At 39.6% G+C, this 27,778-nt stretch overlaps 1 protein-coding gene across 1 annotated transcript in view; it reads left to right on the top strand.

Annotated features, from left to right (window-relative positions):
- Window positions 1–27,778, top strand: part of PIGN (phosphatidylinositol glycan anchor biosynthesis class N) — a 105,844-nt gene that overhangs the window by 50,216 nt on the left and 27,850 nt on the right. Inside the window, exons 13-19 of the mRNA XM_082045731.1 lie at window positions 10,779–10,857; window positions 13,106–13,288; window positions 16,683–16,819; window positions 17,801–17,900; window positions 18,013–18,105; window positions 19,540–19,631; window positions 24,311–24,422. Coding sequence (XP_081901857.1) covers window positions 10,779–10,857; window positions 13,106–13,288; window positions 16,683–16,819; window positions 17,801–17,900; window positions 18,013–18,105; window positions 19,540–19,631; window positions 24,311–24,422 — 796 coding nt within the window. The remainder of the gene's footprint in view (window positions 1–10,778; window positions 10,858–13,105; window positions 13,289–16,682; window positions 16,820–17,800; window positions 17,901–18,012; window positions 18,106–19,539; window positions 19,632–24,310; window positions 24,423–27,778) is intronic.

The following is a 27,778-nucleotide window of genomic DNA, read 5'->3' as shown; positions in this document are numbered from 1 at the left end:
TTAAAGTAATTGTTTGAATAGTACACTTTAATCATCCCAAATACTTATTTTTGTTTGTATAATCAAGTTATAAGTTGCATAGTTATATAGAAAGTCAGTGCATTTTTAGTGTACATGGTACAGCTATTAAATAAAAATATGCCTCTCCCTCACTGTATGAAAATGTAATTCTTTCCATTTCCTCTGCCCTCCAGTATGAATTGAGATATAACTCCCTTAAGCATTTGCATGGATTTGATGCAAGGAAGTATCAATCATGTAGACTGAGTCTTTCCACGTAATTACACATCATGTATTTGTCATGCTGATAGAAAAAAACCATTCTTTCTAAATGTAGAGTTTCTTTGAAGATGTACAGCAACTTCAAAGAAATGTCATATGCACAAATACCTCTCTTTTCTTTTTTGTCTGACCGAAAATACAGCACTACACTATTCCCTCTGTCTGATGGCCTTTTAAAACTTAGATATTTCCAGAAAATTGACATTTGGAGCAAAGTGAAACAAGTGATTTCTCCTCCACCCTTAAGTGCGGTAGGGTTCCTTAAGATGTCATTAAACATAGTACGTCCTTTAAAGCATCCTGTTCTTCTTTTGTTTAAATAAACTGCATTTATTTAAATAAACATTAATATGTGAGCTATTTGTGATATGTGTGATAATGCATTGCAAGAGCAAACATAAGGATTGAATGTCAGGAAGAAAGGGTGAAGCTATTGCAGTAGGGAAGGGTCTTTATAACAGTGATTACTCTCTCTGTCCATTTGTCTGAATACTTTGCGTCTCCAGAGGAACCTTGATTTAGCAGAGGCACTGATTTATCTGTGAAGGTATTTCAGCCACTTTGTCCTGTGGTCAGGAATGAGGGACAGCAGCTTCTGTGAACTTGGAACCTGGAAAGGCAGCCAGCTTTTTCCTTTCTGCACTTTGTCCCCACTCTGTTACCAGGTGGGGATCTAGGTACCAGCATGCTTCTGGGTCAGCTGGGACAAGCAGGCCAGTACGGGCACCTTTAGCCTGCTGGTATTGGGGAGGCAGACTGGCAGCCCTCTGCCCTCCACTCTTGGCTTTAGGAACCTGTGTATATGCATGTGAACAAAAAACAGAAATGCAGTGCTGTAGAGACAAAAATGCTCAAATGGAAATAGTGGCTTCGTTTGTGTGTGTGTGTTTGTTTGTTTTTAATAAGCAGACTTGATTCAATAGTGAACGTATTATTTCTTTGTGGAGAAATCAATGTATGTGCTATAAAATGCATGTTATTTGGCAAAAATGTGAACTTCTGCTGAATGGGCTGTGTCTGAAGCACTGTTAAAGGCTGCTCAGGAACGATGCAATCCTCTTAGAAAGCAGGCATCCTGCTGGTCTTGGGTTTCAGCCGCACACTCAGGAGCTTTTTGTACATGAAAAGCTTACTAGCAGCAGCTTCTGCCCAGGAGGACCAGGCATAATTGGATTTGCTATCAAGTAGGAAGTAGGTAAGGTCTTTAGAAGGAGCTAAGAGGCTAATGTAAAAGATAAAATATCACAAGTTTTACATGTATTTCTCCATCTACTTGCATAAATCCCCTTAGCCTTTTCTTGGAACTTGTGAGGCTTCTTGCAGTTAGGGTGAGGGAGGGTGAACAGGCAGGTGGTAGGATGGGATGGGCAGAGGGTGTTCTGTGCCAGAGCATGATGTAAGAGAGACAGTGCAGGGCTCTTTCTGGATCTCAATAAGAAAGGCTTGATAACAAGTAGCTAAATAAGATAGCTGTTTTAACAAGATAAAATTAAAATAAGAATACAGGTAGCAAGTGAATCGTGTGTCCCTTCAGATGCTGGGTACCCTGCATTCATGCAGCATCAGATGGAGCCCGATGGGTTTTTCCCTGGTACTGCTCAGATGCTGTCTGTGGAGAGGTTCTCCCTTTTTGGTCATTCAAGCCTATTAGATGATTTTTTTTTTTTTTTCTTGCACGCAATCAAATCTCCTAACCATTTCTACCCTCAAACAGAATGAAGGTTCACATGAGAACTTGCTGTGCTTCTAGACAACAATGAGGACAGGCAGGCAGCGTAATCGGAGATATGGAGTGGGAGCTGCCTGCAGGCACCTCGGCTACCAGAAGCTGGCTGGGTTTGTCCTGGGGCATCTTGTGCAGCGCAGCCTGCAGCCACGCTGGGCAGGCAGCACAGGACTGGGCCTGCTCAGGTTAACTGGTACGTGGGTCACTAGCTCCTTGATGTACAGTGGTCTCCTGGTCAGAATCTGTATGGGGGGCCTGTCCAGACATGTGTTTTGGTGACCGTGGGGCCCTGCTATTAGGTACCTGCCCGCACACAGCACGAGCTGCCTGCTCTGAATGGAACTGGTTGGAAAATGGTCACTATGATTTAGGTCTGGCATGTAGAATTGTGGAGCAGAGGAGGATATACCCACAACACTGCAGATATCTAGGGAACTGAGGCTGTTTAGCTCGGAGAATGCTGAAGGGGGACCTTATCACTCTCTACAACTATTTGAGAGGAGGATGTAGCATAGAGGGTGTTGGTCTCTTCTCCCAAGTAGCAAATGATAGGATGAGAGGAAAAAATGGCCTCAATTTGCGCCAGGAGAGGTTCCGATGGGGTATTAGGAAAAGTTTCTTCACAGAAAGGGTTGTAAAGCACTGGAACAGGCTGCCCAGGGGGAAGTGATGGAGTCACCATCCCTTGAGGTGTTTAAAAGATGTAGAGATAAAGTTCTTAGGGACATGGTTTAGTGCCAGAGTTAGGTTATGGTTGGACTCAGTCATTTTGGGGGTCTCTTCCAACCAAACTGATTCTGTGATTCTGTAAATCATTCTATGTTTTGCAGAGATGGGGGCTGACTTACAGCATGGGTAGGGCATTGTTATTTAGAGTCAGCACACGTCCCCTGCAGTACTAAAATAGAAGACACTTTAAAAAATGGTACATTTCCTTTCCTTCATGGATCTTCATCTTCCCCGTTAAGCAGTTTCCCTTTCCAAGGCCGCTGCATCATGTCCTGCTGGCTCTTCAGGCAAAACCCCTGCCCACTAGACCCTGCATCCACCTTCTCAGTCCCTCTTTGGGCAGGCTAGAGGTATTGCTTCAGAGCATGACCTCCTCCCTCCTGGCCTCTGCTTGTCCGCAGCTCTTGCTGTAGTAGTTTGCATGCAAAATCTGCTCTGTGCAGCCCAGTTATCTTAATTGTTTCTCTCTGTTCAGGGAATTGGCAGCTGGCAGTTAGCTTGCCTGCTCCTTTTGCTCTCATCTTTGCTGTCTGAAGGATTTACATAAATATCCTTAGGCACTTTGCTGTTGAATATGTGAGTATGCTGCATCAGGGATGCTGATTTCTGGAAATTAAAAGGCTATTTTATTTCCTGAGACTTGACAGTCCAGGATTAAACCATTAGCAGTCGGACCACTTCCTGTGGTTTTACTGGTGTCCCGCTGTTTCCTCCTTTGCTTGTTTGTAAATCTGAATACAAAAGCATACATCTGCTAGTAGGTTTTTGCAATGTGTCAGTAAAGATACTTTTTACTATCTTTGGCTTGTTAAAGTGCGTGTCCCCTCCGTTTGTTCATGCTTTAAAGAACAAAAACCTCAGAACTTGAAACAGGAGCCTTTTATTGACTTCCTTACTCTTTTCTTGTGGAGTGCCTGATACATGCAGTGGTGCTTTTTAATGCTTCTTAAAAGAAAAAAAAGTGCAAAGATAACTGAGTACAAACCTACAGCTAGACTGGCTGCTTAACAATCCAACAGAAAATCCAAAACCACAGAAATCTACTTTAAATTTAGACAGCCCAAGACTGAAACTCCTGGAAATGGAACAGCCAGAGAAAAGAGAGTAGATCAAGATGGGAGAGAGGGAATGTTGGGAGTCCTGGGCTTTAGGAAGCCACAATAAACACTTTATTGTAGATTTATATGGACTAAGCTTAAGCTCTAGCTTACTGAAAACATTGCTGTGATTTTTAAAATCTGTGAACTACATGCATCTTACTCCTGAATTATGAAAATCAAGTTCATAGGACTTCCTGTTATAGTAGCTTACCTTAAAATATTTTAGTAAACAACTAAAATTCAGGCCATCTAAATGGATTAAGGATCACAGAATTACCCACCAAATAATTTAATCTTTGAAACTTCACTCTTAGATGAAAACTAAAATGTGCAAAGTGCTCTCTCTATCTAATAGTATATGCTTTCAGGCTGTCTTTGGCAGATACAGTAAAACAATTTTTTCTTTTGATTAGTCTCATCTGAAGAACTGAAATTGAACACACTTTCAAAATGGGAAAAATAAGCTTCTGGCTACTAAAATTCATGTAAATAGGTAATTTAGTGAAGTCCATAGAACTGTAACACATTTTATTTTCCTGATCATTGCCCCTAGTAACATCATGTATTCTATACTGCACACCGGGTTGAACAGAAAGCAAACATCATGGTTCCAGACTTTGATTTTTGAAATATTTAGTTGGTCGATTTTTTTTTTTTCCAAGTTTCAGTGAATGAACTGACGACTTTGCATCACTTGACATTCACTTTCTTTCTGATGATTCTCTGCTGTTGATGGAGAAGTGGGAAGGTTTTGTATTCTGCACCTGCAAGGCTGTGCACCATACCTTCAAAAGAAATGATAGAATGGTAGAGTTAGGCTAGTTTGTGATTGCATTATCATTAACATCAAGTCTCTGCACTCCTGGGTTGGCGACTGGCGTGAACTTGATGTGGAGCAGGTATAAGCATTCAATCATGTTTCTGCTAAATGAATATTGTTCAATGCAAGATCTGTGTCTTTAGTTGCCCATTATCCACCTGATTCTTCCTGAGGTGCATCTCTTTTGTTCAGTGGGGATGTTTGAAGGCAACTTTGTGGGAGACTGAGTATGTTTTTGAAGCCTGTCGCTACTCTGAAAAAGGCTTGGAAAAAGTGTTGTTCCATTAGTGGTGCACTTCTGAACAGCAGCCCTGTGGAAGCGTCAGGCTGGTTTTACATCTGCGCTTTCAAGATGCCATTTTCCCAGCAGCGGGGATGTGGATCTGAGCAGTAATAGTGGGTCCTGTAACTACTATTTCAGCTGATTGCAGAATTGCTGGTCTGGAAGTGATCTTTCCTCCACAGTGTGGCTGCCTCGCAGGGGGATGGGTGGCAACAGACTTGGAGCATATTCAGCTGCTGGTGTTGCTGGCAGTGTTCTCCCATGGTGAGAGCAGAGCGGGGCTGGCACCTGCCCTCTTGGTGACTAAACAGCAGGAGGACAGGGGTGGGCAGCACCCCTGGGCTGCTCGGCAGGATGATGCCAGTGGAAAAGCTTCATCAAGAGAGGTGCAGCATTAACCTGGGGGATTTCTTTCAGGTTGCGAGTCCCTGAGATTCCAGAGGTGCTCTTTCTGGAGAAGAGGACAGGAATCTGTGACTGCACAGCCCTTTGGCAGAAGGGCTTGCTGGAGTTGTTTGAACAGTGGCAGTCTGATGCCTCTTTCACTGCCAACCATTTTGAAGCTAGAAGTATCACAGCAAAGCCAGTGAGAAGGTCTGCCTTATGTGGCATTCAGAAGGTGACCCATATGAACTCCTAGCAGGCTTTATTCAGATGGCCTTTCCCTGACTCGCTGAGGCTACCATGAAGCTCAAGTGTTGTATATCCTTATCCTCTGCCTTTTTCAGTTTTGGATGAACAGGAGGAATTGGTCCTTTTCTCCCTGTCCCCCAACAGCTGATAGGAAAAGTCAGATGACTGAAGTCTGCTGAGCAGCTCCTGCTGGATTGGTGCTGCTGGTGGATATGGGTCATAGAAATGTCATCTCTATGTCTTCTGCAAATCTTGCCACTCTCAAAGGGTTGTGAGATGCACAGGTGGTTGGTTGGTGGTGGTGGATTTTTGGTTTTGTTTTTTTTCCTAGTGGAGAGTGTGAAAGGGCAGTGATAGAATGGTGTAGGTGTGCGAGAGCTGACAGTGGTCGGGTATGTGGAGTTTGTTTTGAAGAGGTTTAGTCCTTCAAGAAATAAGTCCTCAAGCACCTGTATCTGTTAGTGTTACATACAGGGATAAGTATGCATTTGGAGTGAAGAAGCTGAAATAAATTTATTCTCAACTGATGGTGAGATAGGCAAAGATCTCAACCGTTCTCTTTATATGTTGCATCTGCAGGTCTGTGATGCTTCCTTGATTTTCATTATTAAGTCTACTGCATTTAAAGTGTTAAAATACTACAGATTCTCAGGGGTTACTTTTTATACTAGAGTTCTGGAAAATTTACTGTAAAATAACTATAAATCACTACCCAAATAACCGAGCATAAAAAAATTAACAGAGAAGCAGTGGTGGAAACAGATGTATTTGCGAGACATCTCCTTCTGTGCTGAGATTTTATTTCATGTTTTGAATGCAGCATGCTACCTATGCCACTGGGAATAGTAATTTCTGTAGTGTGATGCCAAACAAGCCTCATTGGCTGAAGAGAGGTTCCCTTAACGTTGCTGTGGTGAATGTACTTCATCACAGTCTTTGTTGTTAGTGCTGTCAAATAGCTTAGTTCATATGAAGCATGAATGTTGTGTTGGAAAGATTAATTTTGTCAGGTATATTTATGACAAGGGTAGCTAATGTCTCAGGATAGTATACAAGCACTTGCACAATTAGTCCAGTTGTTTTGTTATGCTTATTTGTGGGTGAAGCTGTGATTTCTGTCCGGAACTAGAAAGCTAATCTCTGATAGCCATCGGGGGAAAAACAAAATTGCTCTTCTAGTGCTACCATTGCTTCCTGTGAAGAATGTAATCTTAAGTATTTAGAGTCTTTATGATATTATGATTGCATTGTGCGTTTATAATATATGTGTCCCTAGAGTTCTTGTTTTTTCTTTTAAGTTAAACCTCAAGAGTTAGAGTGCATGTATTTTGCAAAACTTTCAAGAAAAGTATAGGAGGACAGAGGTGAGACCACTGACTAAATTCTGTGTCTGTGTGTGTGTTTGTTAATTAATAGAGATATTTTTGTGTTATGGAAAAATACTTTTGGTTTTACTAGTCAAGACTATTCATCTTGAATTTGATAGAATTGGAGTTTGGTGATGGGTAGCTGGGAAGAACATGTACATCCATAACTTAGTTTTCTTTAGAGTTCAGAATCTTTCTAATAATCAGTAAATTAATTTCATTACCATTAATATTAGTTGCATGTATGTGGGCATTAAGTGACCCTGAGAATACATTGGCATACTAGTAGTGCCTCTAGTATGTGACATACTAAATCACAAGGAAATAACTCTGATCAGTTGGGTTTTTTTCTTTTTAACACTGTTGATCTTGTATTCAAAAACTTTTAAATAGCTTAACTCAAAATTCAGTGCTGCTAAGAACAGTTCAAGCTTTAACTTCTCAGATTTAAATTTTCCTTACAGTTTTGTTGTTTGGTGAGTCTTGTAGGTTTTGTAGAATCACAATTTCTAAAGTTCCTGGCTTCTTTCTATAGGCAACTTTCCACTTCTGTTCCTGGCTCAGCTTTGTCTCTTTATGCTTTCTGCTACATCTAGCAAGGGGGGGCCTCCTTTTAAATCTCCCATCTACTTTTGCAGATTTAGGAAGTTAATCAGGGTCCTCCATGAACAATAAACTGCCTGTGGTGAACTATATCCATTCCTGAACTGAGAGATAATCAGTGTATTAGGTAACTCTTCTAGCCTGGTATGAGATGCAAAAATTCTGTAATCACTTGTTTGAGTTTTCGCTTCACAAGGAGCCAAAAAATATCTAAGATGATGATCAGCCCTTGCATTCAGGATGAAACTTGCATTTTGATACAACTATATATGAGCGGTGGTAGAATTAATAAACAATCTGCAGACAATTATAAATTCAGTGTCTTGAAAGGCATGCATATGGAAGTAAGGCGATATTAATGGTATAATGTTAGCTGTTCAAAATTAACAAGCAACCTGCTAACGGTAGCCCCATTTGACAAAATGATTCTGCATTTAAATTTCTGAATCTTTATTATTTAAAACCCCCATTTATTCTGTTACACCATCCATGTACAGACATCCCAGGTGCTGTCATCTGAGAAGGAATAGGTAAAGACTATTGTTCATTAATAATAAAATGATTCATTGAGAGTAAAAAGATAATTAAGGGCTTTATAGCTAAATGATTAAAGATATAAAGATAAAAATAAGACTGTTTTAGATTATTAAAAATTTGCATTGAATATGACAAGGACAAAATCCCTAGAAAATAGTATGTGTAAAAAAATTAAAATGAGACAGTGAACACAGGAAGATCTTGCATATATTTATGTCCTAATTAAAGCTGCTTAATATTTATTCCAGATTTTTAAAAAATTCTTACATAAAAACTAAGATACCTTTTTCCCTCCTGTTAATCTCCTTACATGGTGAAAACTCCCACTTTGGTTTGATGTTTTGCTCCCTTTCCCCTGCCAAAAAACTTAGCAAAGCTTGAGGGTTACATATTTCCTTGAGGAAGCACTTGGGCTGGTTCTCCTACTTGAAGAACTGATTCTAACTGGAGTCATCATCAGCCTTGGCCTGTGGAACTGTGAGGCTGACTTTCATAGGGACGTTTCATGAAGGTGCAGGGACAACCAGCATTCATTTTGCTATTTTTCAACTGTTTTCTAAAATCCTTTGTTCTTCCCCCAAGTTAAGGTGATCGAACACTTACCATTGCTTTGTCATCATCTTTTCATCCCTTCTTCCTTTTCCATGGGACCTCTCTCTTCCTGTTTATAGATACCACCCTTCAACTCTTTTCTAGGTTGAATGAAGTCAAACATTTTTTAATACAGTTGATTTATTTGATCTCCTCAAAAGTAAGATACATTGCTGCTTCTGTCATCCAGTGTTTTAGAAGACTCCTGCACTGTACTGCTGTGCTCTGAACTCCAGGGAACAGTATCAAAATACACCAGGATGTTGTTAGTAATAAAAATTGAGATTATTCAGAAACAGGATCCTTTTAATATATTTCAGGGCTCAAAAGATGCTACATACGTATTGTTGATGATGTATCAACTGCTTCTGGGTGGCAGGCAGAAGTGGTTCCCAGGTGTTTGATGGGAGCTGCTGGAATGAGCATTTCACAGAATCACAGAATAGTTAGGGTTGGAACGGACCTCTGAAGATCATCTATTTCAACCCACCTGCTAAAGCAGGTTCACCCAGAGCAGATTGCACAGAAGTGTGCAGGTGGGTCCAGGTGGGTCTTGAAAGTCCCCAGTGGAGACTCCACAACCTCTCTGGGCAGCGTGTTCCCGTGCTTCCGTGCACCCTCAAAGTAAAGAAGTTTCTCCTTATATTCAGATGGAAACTCCTGTGCTTCAGTCTGTGCCTCTCAGTCTGTTGCCCCTCATCCTATCATTGGGCACCACTGAAAGGAATCTGATCCCATCCTCTTGACACCCACCCTTGAGATATTTATAAAAATTGATGAGATCTTCTCTCAGCCTTCTCCAGGCTGAACAGATCCAGCTCTTTCAGTCTCTCCTCACCAGAAAGATGCTCCAGACCCCTCATCATCTTCGTAGCCCTCTGCTGGACTCCCTCCAGTAATTCCTTGTCCTTCTTAAACTGGGGAGCCCAGAACTGGATGCAGTTCTTCAGATGTGGCCTCACCAGGGCAGCGTAGAGGAGGAGGAGAACCTCCCTCGACCTGCTGGTCATACTCTTCTTAATGCACCTCAGATCAAGACCTGCCACTGTGGTTCAGCTGGGTGACTCACTGGTGATTGGTGCTGGTTTAAATAGTAGGAGTGAGACCCCAGGGCTGGTTGTGATTTGGCCCAGCCTGAAACATGAAGTTGGTGGTTGTGTGTGAGGCCTGTGAGGGAGGGAGGCAGACGTGCAGCTGGGCCATCATGTGCTGGGATGCTGAGGAGATGATGCTGCACCACAGTGGTGGTGTGGAACGTGTGAAGGAAAAATGCTCTATGTGTTCATCAGCTATCAGAAAGTTGTGACCTGTGGTGCCTAGGGTGACACTGACTGTGGTGTGGCTTATAATTTGCCCTGGCTAAGCCTGGGATCCTCCAGCCTGCTGCCATCCTTAACTTGGGGAAAAAAAATGGTCCAGGACAAGTGGCTCCTTCCACCTTCTTTTGTTGGAAGTTGGTTGACTGGCTTCTTTCTCCATGTTGCTACTTTCTGTAAGGGAAGAATTGTAGCAGTTATATAGGTTGGTGATCAAATTCATTAAAATCAAAGAGATGTTTTTTTAATCACTGACCTCAGTGTAGCCAGGTGACTGTGTTATCGCTGTTCTGGGGACTCTACTGACAGCTCCCTGTGTAACTGGAGTCAAGCTCTTTTTTTTCAAAGATTGTTTGGCATCATCTACTGTTAGTGTGGAACATGAACAATTCATTCTGTGCTGACAGGCTTACAAACTACTTACAACCATCTATCAAATTGGTTAAATTGCTTAATTCTTCTATGTATGTAAAGTGCTTCTTGTCTAGAGCAATGGTCAATAATAATGCATAAGGGAGAAAATTTTCAGCAGTATTAGATAGGAACACCCACATAAAAGAAATATCTCTTAATGCAAAGATCTTGGGATAACTTAGCAGCAGTGTTGATGAAAGTGCAAAGATGAATGTAGAGAAACGGATTAGTTCCAATTACCTAATTACTTCTAAGTTCAGAATATTTTGGTATGTTTCATTCCAGAGTAATTTTTTTATTACAAAGTTAATTTTTTCTGCCTCCTCCTCTGCTTGTGAAAAGAAGAAACATTAATATATCTTTATATTGTTGTACAGACCACTTTCTGATTCTGAACAGATCAACTTTTTAAAGGAAACAAGGTTATATATTCAGCAGCACAAGTACGATGAAGCGGTAAGTCTGTTTTTGCTATATGCCTTCTAGAAACTTCCTAGAGGAACTTCTATTATAACTAAATATTTAGATTTGTTTAACTTGAAAAGAAACTGAAATAAAACCTTTTTCTTTATGTTGCATATCTCACTTATTAATACAAAGAAAATCCCACTGTAAGTCTCCAAAATTTTGCATGTTGACATCAGTTCTAATGAATAATACCAACGTGCTTTATTTTTTTCTCATACTTCTTAAACTTAACTTAAACTTAAACATTCCACAGTATACTAACACACAGTGTATGTTTTTATTTTCCACTGTAGAAAAGGGTAAATTGAGAGAGAAACTGAGGAATATATTTCATGTTCACACTTCTTAGGCAGCTACTTGCATGAAAAAATGTGTGATGTTTTGCTCCATCATAGATCCTGCTTTGCTTTATTCTTTTACCCGAACCAGCTGTTCTTGTTTTTAATGTCACCTTTCAGTTTGTTGAGACTGGGAGCCATATGTGGAATCATTCTGTGCTTCCCAGTTCCAGTAATACAAAAATCCCAAAATTCCCAGTTCTAAGCATTTATTGCCACTCGCTATGCAACAGGCTACTCGACTGGTTGCAGTTCACCAGTGCTTGTATTCTCACGTTCACAGATATAGTTTGTAAAGCTAAATGATGCAGAGAAGTGTTTCATTTTAACAGGTTTAGTTTGGTCACTGACCCTTGTGTTAAAAGGCACATGAAAAAGTTGAATATGTAAGATTACATTTTACGTGCCTGATGCGTGGAAGAATAATTCCCTTATGTGTTAGGGTTCAGCTCTTCGTTTTCCCAATGTGTTTCTCAAGGTAATAAGTTACTATTTTATGCACAGGACAGCTAAATCTATTTTATATCTTGTGCCTTTTTATTTACCACATTGTAAACTGGAAATAGTTCAGTTTAAATCAATGGATCAGTTGCTATGAGAGAAGGTTTTCTTTTTGGTTTCCTAATACTGCTACTTGGCTTGGCTGTCGCACATGTACTTACAGAAGATATTTTTTGCATTTCAGCAGTAGAACCTGCGAGTTTGTGGTTTTGGTTATGTATGAATTTGTGTTATCGGTTATGTATGAACTTTTACCTCTTATTCACATGAGTGCCCCATGTGTTCAGGCTCACTCTTGATCACTAACACATTGGGCTTGTGCCTGTGCCCTGCTTAGCTTCATATATCACAATGCAGAAAGGTCAGCGTGGTACCAGCTGCTGGGGTGTAGATGATTCTTCGCCTCCTCAACTCTGCAGCTCTTTGCATTGCAAACATGCATTCATAATTGTATGCTTGTGAATTACATTATTTTGGATGAGCTTGCCCTTTGTCAGATTTGTGATCTCTTCAGTAGCTGACATAGCTTTTTCTATTGATTATTGCTGTTAAATCCCAACTGGATATCTGGATGTATAAAGAAGCATCGTCACGTATGTTCAACTTCTTACTATACTCTTCCTTATGGATCTTTTAATCACCAGAGAGTCCTCTGTGAACACAAATTACACAGCTGAGCTTCTCATCTTTGTGTAAATCACAGGGGTCAGCACACCTCAGTGTGGGGAAGAAGCAGTCTTTATCGTGGTATCTCTCCAGTGGAGGTACTGAGTAAGGGGACCTGTGATTAGACTGGGTGCAGTGCTTCTTGTGTCCAAATTATTTGCACCCTGAGAGCCCCAGGCAACTGCTTTGTGTATGAAACTGGGACTCCAGTCTCTGAATTCACCTCTGTTGCTTAGCCAAAGTGTTGGGGGTATCAAGTACTACTGAAGTAGAGGACATCAAAGCCCAGGAAGAAGGTATTTCAGGCTGTGGAGAGGGACCATGTTTCAGCTGCATCCATAATCCTGCTCTTATGTAAATGTTGTGCCTTCAGAAGCACATGACTGTATATATATATGTCAGATATTCATGGGAAAAGCAAGTGGCATGCATGGTAGTAGGTGATGTTCAAGGTGTGCTGTCTGTGTTGCTTTTGCCATCTGACCACTGTTGTGGCCAAGGAAGTTGACAAAGGAGCCAAGTGATGGTTGACTTTATGTCCAGCAGGAGTCCAAAGCAGCATGTACTCCAGCAGCTGGCGCTGGCCAAAACACTGCGCCTGAGTACAGAGGGGACACCGTGTGCTGACAGTGGCGGAGCTTCTTGAGCCCCAGTTGCTGTCAATTAGGTCGATTTGTGGAGTGGAGTTGACTCTGTTCTAAACCGTAATTTTATGTTTTGTCTGCCTCTAGGTATCTCTGTGCAAAACCCTGATTAACCTTGCTTTGGAAGGCTTGTCTTACTACCATACTTACGACAGGTTATTCCTGGGTCTAAGTATTGCAATGGGTTTTGTGGGCTGGACGACTTATGTGATTTTGGTGATTATCAAGACCCACACCAATTTGACCAGAACTGTCCAGGCTAATAATAAGGTAGGTTGGAAACATGCTAATATATTTTTTTCTATCAGTTTTCAGCTTCATATGTATGCAGAGTCTTTCTGTGTGGGGCAAATGGCCCATTGACTGCATGTGGAAACTGGCAATCTGTGGAGTTTCCTAGCTACTGTAATCCTGCTTAGTGTTACCATTTGGTCCATTTATTTGGATCAGTATTCCTAAACCATGTAAGTCTGAGTATGCAGTACTGCTTTTTCTCAAGTTTCTTCCTTACTACAGCTGTGCATTTTACTAGATGCTAATGCAAGTGTAAGCAAACATAGTGATTTAAAAATATTAGAGGCTCTGTCTTTAACCAGAAGTCAATTTTCAGCATTAATCGTAGTAAAGTCAGCTCTCTGTTACAATAATGCTAGTTTAGAAGAACACAGACTTCAGGCTTCCATTTTTATTTTTATTCTTTGCTGTTAAGGTCAAAAAAAATCGGCCTGTAAATTATTTTATTCCTGTCCTCTTTGGCAATGTGAAATCAGTTTTCAGATGCCGCGCAGTCCATTCATGGTGGTTTTAAAACGTATAACTTGTTATAATAGAAAGGTGAACTGTGCTTTCACAGATCAACTTGCTGTCTTGTTCTTTGTGATTTGTAAGAGTGCAGCAGAAGACATCAAAGAGGAAGGAAAGTTCTTTTTGACAAGAATATTATGGTTTGATTTTTCATGAAGTACAAATCCTATGAAACTCGCTTTCAGTCATTCATCAGGAAAAGAGATACCTCAAAAAAGTGAAGAGGCAAAAAGCTAACATGTCACTAGAGAAGGATTAAAGCCTTGAGGGAGGGGGAAAAAAAAAATCTCTCAAACTTCAAGGATTTGTTTCAGAATAAAAGGAATTGTTTCATTTGGTAATGTAAATGAGACTGAGCATTCACTTAGCATCTTTACTGCCTTCAATATATTACTCTGAGAAAATTCCTATCATGCTATCTTGAGGTTTTTACTACTGGCTGAAATGAGATAGTCTTGGCCTTTAATGAAAATGATCAAACAAAATGGAAATGGAAAATATTCATAAGTGCTGTACTGCATGATTTAGGTTTTCTTTCATCCAATAACTGAGAAAAAATAATCCAAGATGCATGTTATGTTAGATATGAAGAAAATAATTACAATAAATAGACTGGGTATCTGGCATATTAATAACTACATTAAACAAAACTTCACATTTTTAGTTGACATCAGATTTTCATTTGGTATATTGATTTTACTTGTTTAAAGCAAATTTTATGCTAGTGACACTGCTAGGAAAAAAATAGTTTTCTTCGCTCTTTGTCTGTAGAATTTTTCTTTCCTTAGCTTTAGTAAGAAGCCTTTTTCTATTTAACCTTTCTTAGTGTTGCTAAATACTTAAGGAATCGTAGTGTGAGGCTAATGCTTCATATATGGAAGTTACTTGTTTTACAGCTAATATTGGAACTACTTAAAGAATTTTGCTGAGAAACTAATTTACCACTGACAAATAGTCTTCTGCAAAGCACAGCCTTATAAAATCTGAAAGGAGCCTCTGAATAATGAAACTGCATATCCTGTATATGTCATCTTTAGAAGTTTTTGACTTATTATGCTGTGTGTGAAAAAACTTGTTTTCTTATGGAGTAGTGTGTTTTTTTGCTTACAAAGAAGCCTAACCTTTTAATCTATCTTTAAACATCCACAGAAAAGGCAAAACTGATTTCAGTGCATGACCAGCTATATTGGACTCTATAATATTTGTCTCTATATGGAATAAAATGTTGATTGCATGTGTTTACTAATTCAGTGATAAATTATATTGTATGCATATCATATCTATACATATTTGTTCTATCTCTGTCAGCAAATGTGAAATTTAAAATCAATATAACAAAATTGCATTATGTCAGCTTTCTATATGACATATCTTTTTCTTACTTTAATGACATATCCTAGCAGAAATTCTGTTGTAAAAATCATTTAGAACTTGCATTAGCCGTCAGTTTAAATAAAGGCAGTTGTATGTCAGTTAGAGGGAGGGGATGTGCATAAAAAATGTTAACCGGTCTGTGTGACTGCTGATTGAATGTCTTCTCAGCATATTTAGCATAGTCACATATCTGTCTACATAATTTATTCAAAGGAACTGACATTCCTGTGTCTTCAGTTATTACATACACAATCTGCTGAAGACTGCTCAGTCACTAAAGCTGCCTGTGCTATGTCAAGTTGCAATACTTAAAGATAAAACTGTTTATTTAAAACTTGTAAATAATCTCCCATTACCAGTAATTCTTCTGATATCCGAATGTCCCTAAGTAAGGAAGGGTATTTCAATGACAAGATGAAAGGCAGATGCAGAGTGCTTGTTTAAATGCACCTCTTTGCCCAGTCGAGAGATTGCTGCTACCTGATGGTGAAGGACTAGCCAGCCTGCCTGTCTGAGATTACCCATTTAAAAATTTTCCTTGTTCTCTTTGATGTTCCTCCTTACATCTCTCTCAGTCCAAGAATGTGTTTCAGTACGTGGTAGGGAGAATGTTCTCATCTCATATCTTCTTGTTTTTTGTTTGCTTGTTTGTTGGTTTTTACAAAAGCAAAAAGCTGGCATTGTAGGTTAAGATTAAATGTAACAACAGTTCTAGCTATGCTAGGAACCTTTAGTGCAATGTGACTGGAGTCATCTGTTGTACTTTGAAAATGGAGGTTCTCTGAGTAAGGCCATCTCTTCTGTGGAAGATTGGTCATAAGCCTCCTTCATTAGCTGTCTCTAGATCCTGAAGGGTTGTTTGGTTTTTGTTGTTGTTGGTTTTTTGTTGTAATTTTGTTTTGTTTTGTTTTTCCTGTAGGAGTTAATGCTGTATATTTTAATTTAGTTAGTTTTCTTACATCTCAAGCAGGAGAAGGAAACGTGCTTGTGGAATTTTCATTAAACGTTTTGGTCGTAATGCTGTTAACTTGAACTCAATGTTATGCTCCAAGTCAGGTTTTGGAATCTAGATTTAAGAGTTCATTTTCCGAGACCCTTAGCATCTCAGACTTCCACTGGATTTCAAGTACCCATTGAACATAAATAATATTGGATACATTTGGCTTCCAGATTGTGCAAGTGTGCCTCCCCTGTGCAGAATTTACTGTAGGACCTTATGTAGAGGCATATTTAGAATTAGATCTTCAAATCCTACTGTTGCGGTTTTGGTTTTTTTTGGTTTTCATGGGGGTTTTTGTTGTTGTTGGTTTGGTTTGTTTTCATCTGGCTCGGAGCAGTGTCCAGAGTTGTGTACATAGACACAAAGCAGCTTGACTGACTGTGTTAAAATAACATTCACTGTGCAACTAAGAAATGGAAAATAGTGTGTAGTTTAAAACATTTTATTGCTGTTTCAGGAATGTTTGTCCAATCATTTGTTTTTCAGGAATCTACTGTTCTCTTCTATGCTTTTGCCATTGTTGGAATGATAATAGCTTTTTTCCTGTTGATTCAAGCACGTCCTTGGACATACTACGTATACTGTCTCTTGCCAGTACCAGTATGGTATGCGGTTGTGAGAGAGTAAGTAAAGAATACATTTTTACGAAGTATGTTTTATAAAACCAGGTCTGTGCTTCCTTTTTGTAGATAATGAAGTTCTTCCCCTAATTTGGAAGAATAAGTTAGATATAATTTTATTGAACTGCCTGAAATGCTTCCTTAGACATTCCAGAGGACTCTGGTTTATATTTCGTTTGGCATACAGAGTAGTTTCCAAACTGACTGATACAACTACCAATGCTAGAAGATATCTTTCTATTAGCAAAAATAGATTAGTATCTTTCCAAGACAAAATGTTTTTAGTACTCTCATAATGGTAGCAAAAGGGTGCTAAAATCTGGGGCAAATACTTGTAGCAGCTGACTTCTTTTGGAAAGAGTGACAGGTTGTTCCTTTTCTTCAATAATTTTCAAATAGTCTCATCCTGCAAAATGTCCAGTATGCTGAACTGCAGCTGCTTTTGGAGAACACATGCTAGTCATGTTGAGGATTGTGCTCCGATACTGAAACAAACATGTCTTGTTTGAATCTTCTTTTACTCCAAATCCAAAAATGCTTGTTAACTGCTTGATTTCTGTTACCTACCTAATCTACTGGCCATTCTGTGGATACCAACTCTGTATGATTCAGAGGAAACGAAACCAACTGCAGCTGGATAATAAGCTGCCTCATAAAACACTGGAAAAGCTAACTGGGGATTTTTTTCTCTCTCTAAAGCTTCTGAATGTTTCATCCGTTGTGACGGACATTAAGCACAGCATAAACAAAAATGTTCATAAACTCAGAGTTGATTTGGTTGAAGAATAATCTGAAGCTTGTCCAAATGCTGGTGAAGATGTGCCAGAAATGGGTAGGAAAAAGCTGGAGGGTTTTGTTGTAGGTTTTATATCAAGTAAAACTGGGCAGAAGGAGCCTCAAGCCATCACCCACAGCAGGCAGGGTTAGCAATACTCAAAACGTTTCTTGTGCTCTGACCCCCTTCCCACCCTTCATTTTGAACAGACTTCCTGTTATTCGAGACCTTGCTGCAAATCTCTTGTCACTTCATATCAGTCAGTGTATAGGATTCCTCTTGGTTTGTACACTGGGAATTGAAATACTAGTAAGTATTTTACCCGTATGTATCAACAGGCTGTCTAATTGCTAGCATACTACCTCTTTGAGGAATTGCAAGTTTTATTAATATGCTTGTGGTTTTGTTTTTTTTTGACTAGGTCTTCAGCTTTTTCTACCGCTCTACGCTTACTATTGGTCTTCTTATCTTTGCTGGCTGGCCAGTGATCACACAACTGTGGGTTCAAGCAAAGGTACTGTGTTGCTTTGCCTAAAAAGAGCATTTTAAATTACTAACAGCTTGTTGCATCTTAGGGTGTTAGGACTGGTCTCCTTGGAACGCTGCTTGGGATTCTTGTTCAGTTATGCTCTTATTCTGATCCCTGTCATGAGCGGCATGTAGCAAGGCAACGAAGTTTAGTAAGATCTGGATAGATCTGTTGTACAAGATAATAAGACTGCTTAAGAACTTTTGGGTAGTTATGAGTTAGCGATTTGTTTTCTGTTAATGATAACTAAAAGATGTTTGACTTAAAATCATATGAAATGCACATGATTTATCAAATTGTCAGAGTGATAAAAGTGTTGACATGCATGATTGCCACTATTTAAGTAATGTGATCATTTGTCACAAAACAAAAGGAAAAAAACCAACCAACCAAACAAACAAACAAAAAAAACCCAAAACACCCTGGAAACCCCTTGTCAACTCATTACTGTCTGCAATCAGCTGGTACACATTGTTCCTCAGAGGCAGCTTGCTGTACTATTTTTCCCAGGAAAACAGTTTTCTAGATATGTTTGTCAAGAGGCACAGTCTTTAACACGAGAGATGTTTCTTCCATTAGTTTATTCAAACAGCTCTTATTTCACAGGATACCTAAAACCTAGAGTTCTGGGGTAACATTAACATTGTAATTAAAACAACAACAACAAAAAAAGAGAGTCAAACTGCTAAGTCTTGCTCTGCAGGAACTGTCAAGATGGAAGCTTGTATTTATTTACAATTTTTAATTTTATTGAGTCATCAAGTAACTTGTCTTAAAGCTGGGTATATGCAGAATGTTCTGTAGCACTGAAAATTTCCTTTTAGGAAGTTGAATCTGACTTGAGCTTGAAAACTTTGTCATATAGCTCTTCATGTCTTTATTTAGAATAAAATACCCAGGACAGTTTTTTTTTTTTTCTCCTCCTAGCAAAGAATGTGGAGAACTACTTGGATGATGATGGTGGTTAAATCAAATGGCATTCAGATTCAAAGACTGAAAAACGTTACCATATTGCTAGAGAATAGGTGATTATATAGCTGTTGCAAACTTCTGATGAGATTATTTTTATTCCTTTCTTCCATAAGGTTACTCATCAGCTTTCTGGTGACTGCAATGTGTGTGAAGGCCAGACTTTGAGAAAGTGCCTTTAAGCATAAGCTTAGCTTTAATTCTCATTGTCTTTGATAGGATTTTGACAGCTGTGTAAATGAGAATCTTTTCTGTTTTAAATTGAAGTGCTGTAATACCACTGACTCTGTGCCCTTTCTTCAGTTAATTTTATTCTTGATAGATGCAGGGTTTTCTGCATGTGGGAGATGCTAGTAGCTGTTAGTAGCTTGCCGAAGTACTTTATTTCTGATGAGACAATTGTCTGTGCATGTGGCCTTCAAAAAATCCCATTTGTTTTTCTTCCTTCAGACCACAGCATTGATCTGGACTCTTCTGTGTGTGCTCCTGGCAGCATTTCCTTTAATGCCTGTTGTAGGAAGAGAACCAAACATTCCTCTAGTGTAAGAATCTCATCTTGTTCTTTCAATTTTTTATTTCCCTCTTTGATATTCAAAATTTAGACTGATTTTTGATGCATGTGAGGAACTGTGTTATTGAAAGCTGCCTGAGACAGGTATTGAAATTCAGAATTTAAATAACATGATTATAGAGACCTCAGTTATTCGCTAATGTGAATGCGAATAGATTTAATTCTTCTGCGGTACTTCAAAGAAAGCCACATTCATTTGCTCTTTGTTCTATTCTGTAATTTCTTTGGAGGGAAACATTTCTCACAATACAAAAATTCACAAATTTTACATGAAAATAAAGGTCGTTAATAAAGGAGGAACTTCACTGGGGTGCAAACATGATAAATAGCACTGATATATGTGAATAAGAACATTTATTCAAAAGCGATTTACTTTGACAGCATGTCTCTGGATTCTTCCATCTCATTTTGAATAATCTGGCTTTGAATAGCACTCTGTATCTAGCAAATTATTCAGGGAAATAGGATAGGCAGAGCTCTCTTCTTCCTCGATCTCTCCTTTGTCTCTTCTTTTTTCCACTTCTGCTTCATTTTCCTTTCTGGTGTTGCTCATCTGATTTTCTACAGTTGTTAATTTGCATTTTATTTTTCTAGTGCATCTTTGTTATCTGTCCCTGTCCCTTGTGAGCTACTCCTTGATCACTGAAGCATTCTGCCATAGCTGGATGCAGTCCAGTTGGTTGGCCTGAAGGCATCAGGCTCGTGGTATCACTGTAGTCACTGCAGAGAGACGCTTCAGTTGACCCAGGCGGTGGCAGCTCCTTCTGCTGACTGACAAAAGATACGGTGCCCCCTCAGAGCCAGAGTGCCCAATCCTCAGTAAAATATGGGACCTGAGCAGTAATATAGGATTGAGGATAGAATTATGAGCCCAGATATTTCCAAAATTATTGATCTTCTGCCTTGATTGTTTTCACTGTGATTTAAATCTGTCTGTTGAAAACCCTTCATAGTCTTGATACTTGGGTACGTTAGAAGTATTCAAGGCAGATTTTGCTTTGGCTGTATTGCAACCTCGCAGCATACATATGTATGTATTATTAATGTTTATAAATATATAAAAGGTGAGTGCCATGAGGATGGAGCCAGGCTCTTCTCGGTGGCAAACAATGATAGGACAAGGGGTAATGGGATCAAGCTGGAACACAAGAGGTTCCACTTAAATTTGAGAAGAAACTTCTTCTCAGTAAGGGTGACAGAGCACTGGAACAGGCTGCCCAGGGAGGTTGTGGAGTCTCCTTCTCTGGAGACATTCAAAACCCGCCTGGACATGTTCCTGTGCGACCTCACCTAGGTGTTCCTGCTCCAGCAGGGAGATTGGACTAGATGATCTTTTGAGGTCCCTTCCAATCCCAAACATACTGTGATGTATTTCTGATGGTCCAAACTGAGGTTTTTTTTTTTTGTTCTATAGAACATTTGAGCACAGCTTAGAAGTCAAAATGGAATTAAATTACCTTCATATGTTCCTCTCTGACACTTACTTACAGTCACCTTACCTGGGCTGTACATCTTCCTATTTATTACTCTAATGAAATATTATACCTCTGAAACAGTTTTTGCCAGTCTGAATCATGTCAAGGGAGTGTTGAAGCTGAAAAGGCTTGAAGCAACAATTAAAAATACATGTATATGTGACACTCAGGATATTGAAGATAAGGAGATGCTGGAAGAGAAGATACAGGAGGGAGAAATTAGAGTGCCAGAGAGAAATAGGTGGATTTATTAAATCTGTTCTTGAGCAGTGGCACTGTATGTCAGGTCAGGGCTTCTTCAGTGTATTAATACAACTGTCATAAAAAGGAAGCACACAAGAGGTGAAAGCAGGGTCAGATGACCCAGGAGAAGCATAGAGACTCTGTCTGGATATGCAGGAGGGGTTAGGAAAGCCAAAGTCTCCTGGAATTGAATCTGGTGTTGGATGTAAAGTGCAACAAGACAACATAGAGCAGCGAAAGGAAGACCTGGTGATAAATGACATGGGAAAAGTCTGAGGCCTTCTTTTGCCCTCATCTTTACTAGTAAGAGTGGCCATCAGGAACTCCAGCCTTCAGACTACTGAGACCTGTGGCAAAGTCTGGAGCAAGGGAGACAACATTAGTGGAAGAGGATCGAGTTTTGGAACCTGTAAATAAGCTGCACTTGCACAAGTCTGTGGGCCCTGACGTGATACACCCCCACAGAGCTGAGAGAGCTGGCCACTGTCACCGTGAGTCTTTGAAGAGTTGTGGCAACAGCTGGTGAGAGAGGATCTTGAGAACTGGAAGAAAGCAGATGTTGTCACTGCTATCTTCTGGAAGGGGCAAGACAGAGAATCCAAGTGACTACAGACTGGTCAGCCTCACCTCAGTCCCTGGAAAGGTACTTGAGCAACTAATCCTGGAAGCAAACTATTTCTAAACGTGTCAAGGACAAGAAGCTGACTGCGAGTAGTCAAGCATGCATTTATGGTGGGGAAATCAGGCTTGACCAACCTGGTAGCCTCCTAAGATGACAAGACTGGCTCACTGAGCCAGGGGAGAGCAAGGAATGTTGTTTATTTTTACTTCAGCAAGGATTTTTGTACTGTCTTCCATAACATCCTCATCCACAAACTGATAATGTGCAGGCTAGAGCAGTGGACAGTGAGGTGGACTGGAAAAAGGCTGAACTGTCAAGTTCAAGGTATTGTAATCAGTGGCACAAAGTCCAGCTGGAGACCAGTTGTTAGTGATGTGCAGCAGGGGTTGGTACTGGTGCCAGTACTTTAAGATCTTCATTACTGACTTAAATGATGGGACAGAATGGACCCTTGACAAGTTTGTAGGTAATACAAAACTGGGAGAAGTGGTTGATGCAGCAGATTGAGATGCTGCCTTTCAAAGAGACCTCAACAAGCTGGAGAAATGAGCAAGCAGGAAGCTCATGAAGTTCAAAAAAGGGGAAGTGCAAAGTCCTACACCTGAGCAGAAATAATTTCCATGCACCAGGACAGGCTGGGACCAACTAGTTTGGCCAAGAGCCAGCAATGTGCCCCTTGCAGGAAAGGTCAGTGGTGTTCTTGGCATCACCAGGGTGATGATGAGGAAGGAGATTATTCCTCTCTAATCAGCTTTGGTGAGATGCATCCGAAAGTGCTGTGTCCATTTCTGGGCTCTCTAGAAGGAGATGTGAACATTGGGGACCAGGGATTAGAGCATCTGCCACAGGAGAGTGAGCAAGAGCTGGGACTGCTGAGCTTGGAGGAAAGATTGAGATAGCTGGAACTGGTTATTCTGGAGAAAACTCAAGAGGATCTTATCAGTTTATATACATACCTGTCTGGGGGAAAAAAGTAAAGAAGACAGACAGATTTTTCTCAGTGTCCAGTGAAGAGAAAAGAAATAGGCAAAGATTCAGATACAGGAAATTCAATTTAAACATAAGAAAAAAGCTTTTCTATGCTGAAGGTGGTCAAGCACTGGAACCAGGTTCCCCAGAGAGGCTGTGGAGTCTCCACCAGTGGAAGTATTTAACACCCAGCGAGACATGGCCCTGAGCAGCCTGCTGTAGCTGACACTGCTTGGAGTAGGGAGCTGGACTGGTCTGATCTCCAGAAATACCCTCCAGCCTCCGTTTTGTGAGTCAGTAGTCTGCAACTGTGTTCCTGTGTTTGTTAGATCATTACTTGAAACTTACTATTGTGATAGGCCTAAGTAGCTTGATTTTACTGAATATGAGGTATTTGAACATTTTTGTGTTATGCCTGAGAAAACACAATGAATGGAGCAGTCACAAATGGACATTTTTGTCCGGAGTCTCTTGGTAGAGGTGCCAAGGGACAAGTGGAAGTGGGCACTACTGTGTGGTTTGACTACTTCCATAGCAAGAATGCAGCATGACAAAGAAACACATGCAAACACTTCTGCACTTACAGTTCCTCTGTTTGCCTGATGACTGAAGCAAGACAATAGGAGGTGATATGAGTACTGATGTTTTAGTGAATCATGCCTATTATTTTGGAACAGTGTCATAATTAGCAGGTTTACTCAATAATGCCAAGCAGAATTTTTTTTGCTGTGTTTATGTGATGAATGACAATCTTGCTGTTGAATTTAAACAAAGCTATGTATTTGATAGTAATGGTGGTTTAATTACCCTCTTAGGTGACAAACCTGACAAACCTTGAAACCACTAACTTTAGATCACCGGTCACTGTTACTATTTTGTTCAAAATATTACATGGAGGTAATAGAAAGTACCTAAAAATAATGGGTGGCAGATCAGATGTGTAGCCAAAATGGAGATTGATTTATTTATTTATTTACTTATTTATTTATTTGCCACTGCCATGAAAAGACCATAGCTGTGTTTCTGGATGGCAAGCTTGTGTTTTAGAAAAACAAAAACAAACCCCCCAAAACCCCATACCACACCCACAAACACAGCCCCTCTTGCTTTCCTGCCTCTTCCCCCCAAAAAAATACTATTACCAAAAAAAAAAAAAAAAAGACACTTGATTCTGGATTGGATTTTGTTTTTCTAAAGCTGAATGTTGAAGTTTCCTTAACTATTTAGTCTTGACACTGTAATGAATTATCTCAACTTAATGAAGAACACTTTTCTGAAAATTTCATGATTGTGTTGATTATATTGCCTGGGATTTTATTGTTCTTTTGTTTATTTTTACAGAGTAGCAACTGGTTTGCTGACTCTCTTGATCTCTTGCTTCTCACTGGCGTGTCGTTGTCGAAGTGAAAATAAGCACAGAAGTAATGAAGAACTGAAAGTGTATTTTTATCAGGTCAGTTGCCTACTTTTCACTAATTCTGAATGTTATAGGGTTTTTATGCACAAATTTTTACATACTTTCTAAGAACATGTTCCTACCAAGACCACAATTTTCAAGGAGAAAATGATTGTTCCTAAGAGTTTTCCCCTTGACTGTTTCAAGAGGACCATGTGCTCATGGTAACATGCTTTTTAAAATATCATAATGCTGTGTTCACAAAATCTCATCCTGTGCATATTTGTGTGTATTGATACATATATTTGCATAGCCGTTTCGATGCTCTGCTCGGAGTTTGAGAGTTTGTCCTGCCTTCCGTCTGCATATGTAACTTCCAGTAACCTTTGCAGGAATTGCACACGCACACACTGCGGACAGGCTTGCTGGTTCAGGGGCTTCTTTCCAGTTTCTGGCTGTTGAATAACAATGTGAGACTGGTACTGAGCTGGTTTTCTGTTATTTAATTCTTCTTTCAGATGAAAGATGAGATTTTTTTTCTTTATAGCTTTGTGAAATAGGTAGGTCTTTTCATACTAGGTGCTAATTAAGTTCTAGAGAGCTTTTAAGATTCTAATAATACCTTGCATGTCTGCTGTCCTTTTTTTTTTTTTTAACTTGTAACAAGATAATCGTTTTATTTCAGGACCAGCGTTATTGGTTATGACTTACTGTGTGCTGGAGTTTCTTATTGAGCTAAGCAATGCATTCATTATTTCAGTGATTTAGGCAGGGAGCTCAAATTTGTTAAAAGGAGGAGGGGAAAGAATAATAAATGCTTAAAATGCCTTTACTCAAGCATGCACACATGTATAATGTGGTGATGAGTTCTCTTAAGCTTTCCAGCTTACCTTTGAAAAGAGGTATCAGTTCCTTTCCTAAACATTTAGGACAGGTATTTCCAGTGTATACTCAGCAGTGGGATTCTCGCTGGGATGCCCGAAAACAACTTGCACTGGCTGGGGGAGAGAGGGAGCAGCTGCATGGGCATCTGGCACTTGGCTGACCTCAACATGTCACACAACTGCTGCAGCATCTCACATGGTGTAACTTTGTGGAGAAGCTCACAAATTATTATGATGATGAAATAGATCTGTAGTCAAAAAGTAATGCCAGGCTGTTCTTGAGCCAACTTGAGAGAATCAGGAAATTCACATATGGTCCTGAGATAATTAGATGAAGATGTTCTGCCTGCTTGTTCAGCGAGTAACATCTTCATTTTTCTCCCAACTTTTAAGATCATAAAGCTCCTCAAACTGCTCCTTAATCAGAGGATATTTTACAACAGTGACATCTACTTACAAGTCTCTTAGATTTTTATTTTGGAAGTTTACCTGGGAATGGAAAACATATGATCTGCCATTAACACTCTAGGTAAGGAAAGGACTGGGAGAGAAAATAGTTCAAACTTAGCGCGCAGAGAGGACATTACAGAGGAATTACACGTGTTTATAAATAAATAACTTGTTTGGAGGTTAGGTTGCCTTTTGTTGCTTTGAAATGTACAGGAATACAAAAGGAAAATGTTTGTCGGTAGACTAGTATTTCTAGGCAATGGAATTCCCTTGTTCTCCTTTTACTTTTTATTTTGAGTTGGAGTTTTCAATGGGGACAAGGAAGGGGATAATCTTCAGAAATGCTGGTTTAGAGCATTTTGAACACGTGAGTTTTGATTTACAGCTCCCAGGAAGTTTTTAATGGTGAGATGAGTCCTCTAGTCAGATGGAACAGACTTATTTTGCAATGACAGACAGCAATCAGGGCATTGACATTCATACACCCCCTAAGCACATACCATCGGGTTCCTGTTTTGCATCTAACAAGGGGTTTCTTAAGTAGTTTTTGCAGCTTCCCCACATGTGGTGTTTGGAGACAGTCACTGAAGGCTGTGCTTTCCTCTGATCATGTTCCTTCATAGACAGGAAACTAAGATTGTTTGATATTTCTTCATTTTGGTGAATGAGAAGATAGATTAATTTGCTACAGGTCTTTCTTCATTATGTGCCCCTTTTCTCCAAGCACTCACTGAAGTGGAATGGAAAATGTGATGTCTCTTCCTCATGTCTTTATGGTTTGTCTTGGGTGCTCCTTTAGCCACTCTGCTCACATCTTTTATAGGTTCAGCTTTGACTAAGCCTTTGAATTACACAGTGGAGAAGGAATACCTGTTGTTTCTAGTTTTCTTCCTTTTAGCAAAAAGCCTACTGATCTGGCCGAACATCTCTCATCAGGATCCCCTGACTCCATTTGGTTTTGGTTTGGTGGTGTTGTGGGGTTTTTTTTGTTGTTGTTTGGTTTGGGGTTTTATCCTTTTTTTCTTTGTTGTGGTAGCATCTGTGTGCAAGAACCCTCTTTTAAATCTTTCATTTCACCTTACCTCAGATTTTTGCATCTGCTTGTTTGGTATGACATGCATTTTCATACAAGAAATAAGATCATATTTCCCAAAGGCTTAAGTAGTTCTTATTTGCCTGAGTTGTTCTTCACAGGTTATTTTGGAATTGCATCTGAATAAAGACACTTGCCTTTTCCGTTCGCTTCCTATTTCAATCAGAGAAAGAGAGAGATTTGGTATAGCCTAGGCTTTTTTGTTGCACTTATGGTGATTTTTTTAATTTTATTTTTATTTTATTTTATTCCCCTCCCCCCGCCTCTTCTGAAGGCAGGTTTCTTCTTTCTTGTCCAAGTGAGCTTCATTTTCTGTGTGGGAATTAGCCTGTAGTGAAAATATCATGTGTGGAAAGGAACAAAGATTGTTCCATTAAATTCATTGATCACCATTTGATCAAAAAGAAACCTGAGTTGGCAGAGACCCTCGGAGGAGGCAAAAAACCCACCAGTTTGCATGTAGTCATCCACAGAATAGATAATTCCCTCCAATCTGGTCCTATGTATTTTTGAATTGGTTTCTCCATAGATGGGACAGAGTGTACACCTTAGCAAATGAGTATGAACTACACACCTTTATGGATCTAAGAGGCCACTTACAGGCCACTCATTTATTCACTGGTTTTTGTAACTGCACACTATAGATTTCCAACAGGGATATTAGCCTTAGAGAAACGAAGTCCCAGACATCCCAACAGCATGATGAAAAAGATTTTTCAGCAGAAGTGTATAAATAAAGAAATTATAAAAAGTAAAAATGCAAGCTTAAGTTTAATATGGTTACACTTACATTTCTGTTACATAAACTTCAGTAATGTTTTGAAGTTTTGATACATGTCACTGTTTGCTTGAGGCAGAAGATACTAATTACACCCTCACAGTTTCTGAAAATTGCCAAGAGTTTCTCAAGTTTTCTCTTGATGTCATTAAAGCAGGAATAACTTTTTTTTTTTTTTTTGCTCAATTTTGTTCACTGTGACAAGGAG

Source organism: Streptopelia decaocto, assembly GCF_964273445.1.
Source record: "Streptopelia decaocto genome assembly, chromosome: 2".
NCBI classification, from domain to species: domain Eukaryota; kingdom Metazoa; phylum Chordata; class Aves; order Columbiformes; family Columbidae; genus Streptopelia; species Streptopelia decaocto.
The sequence above is the reverse complement of the archived record's forward strand: the minus strand, read 5'-3'. Positions and strand labels throughout refer to the sequence as shown.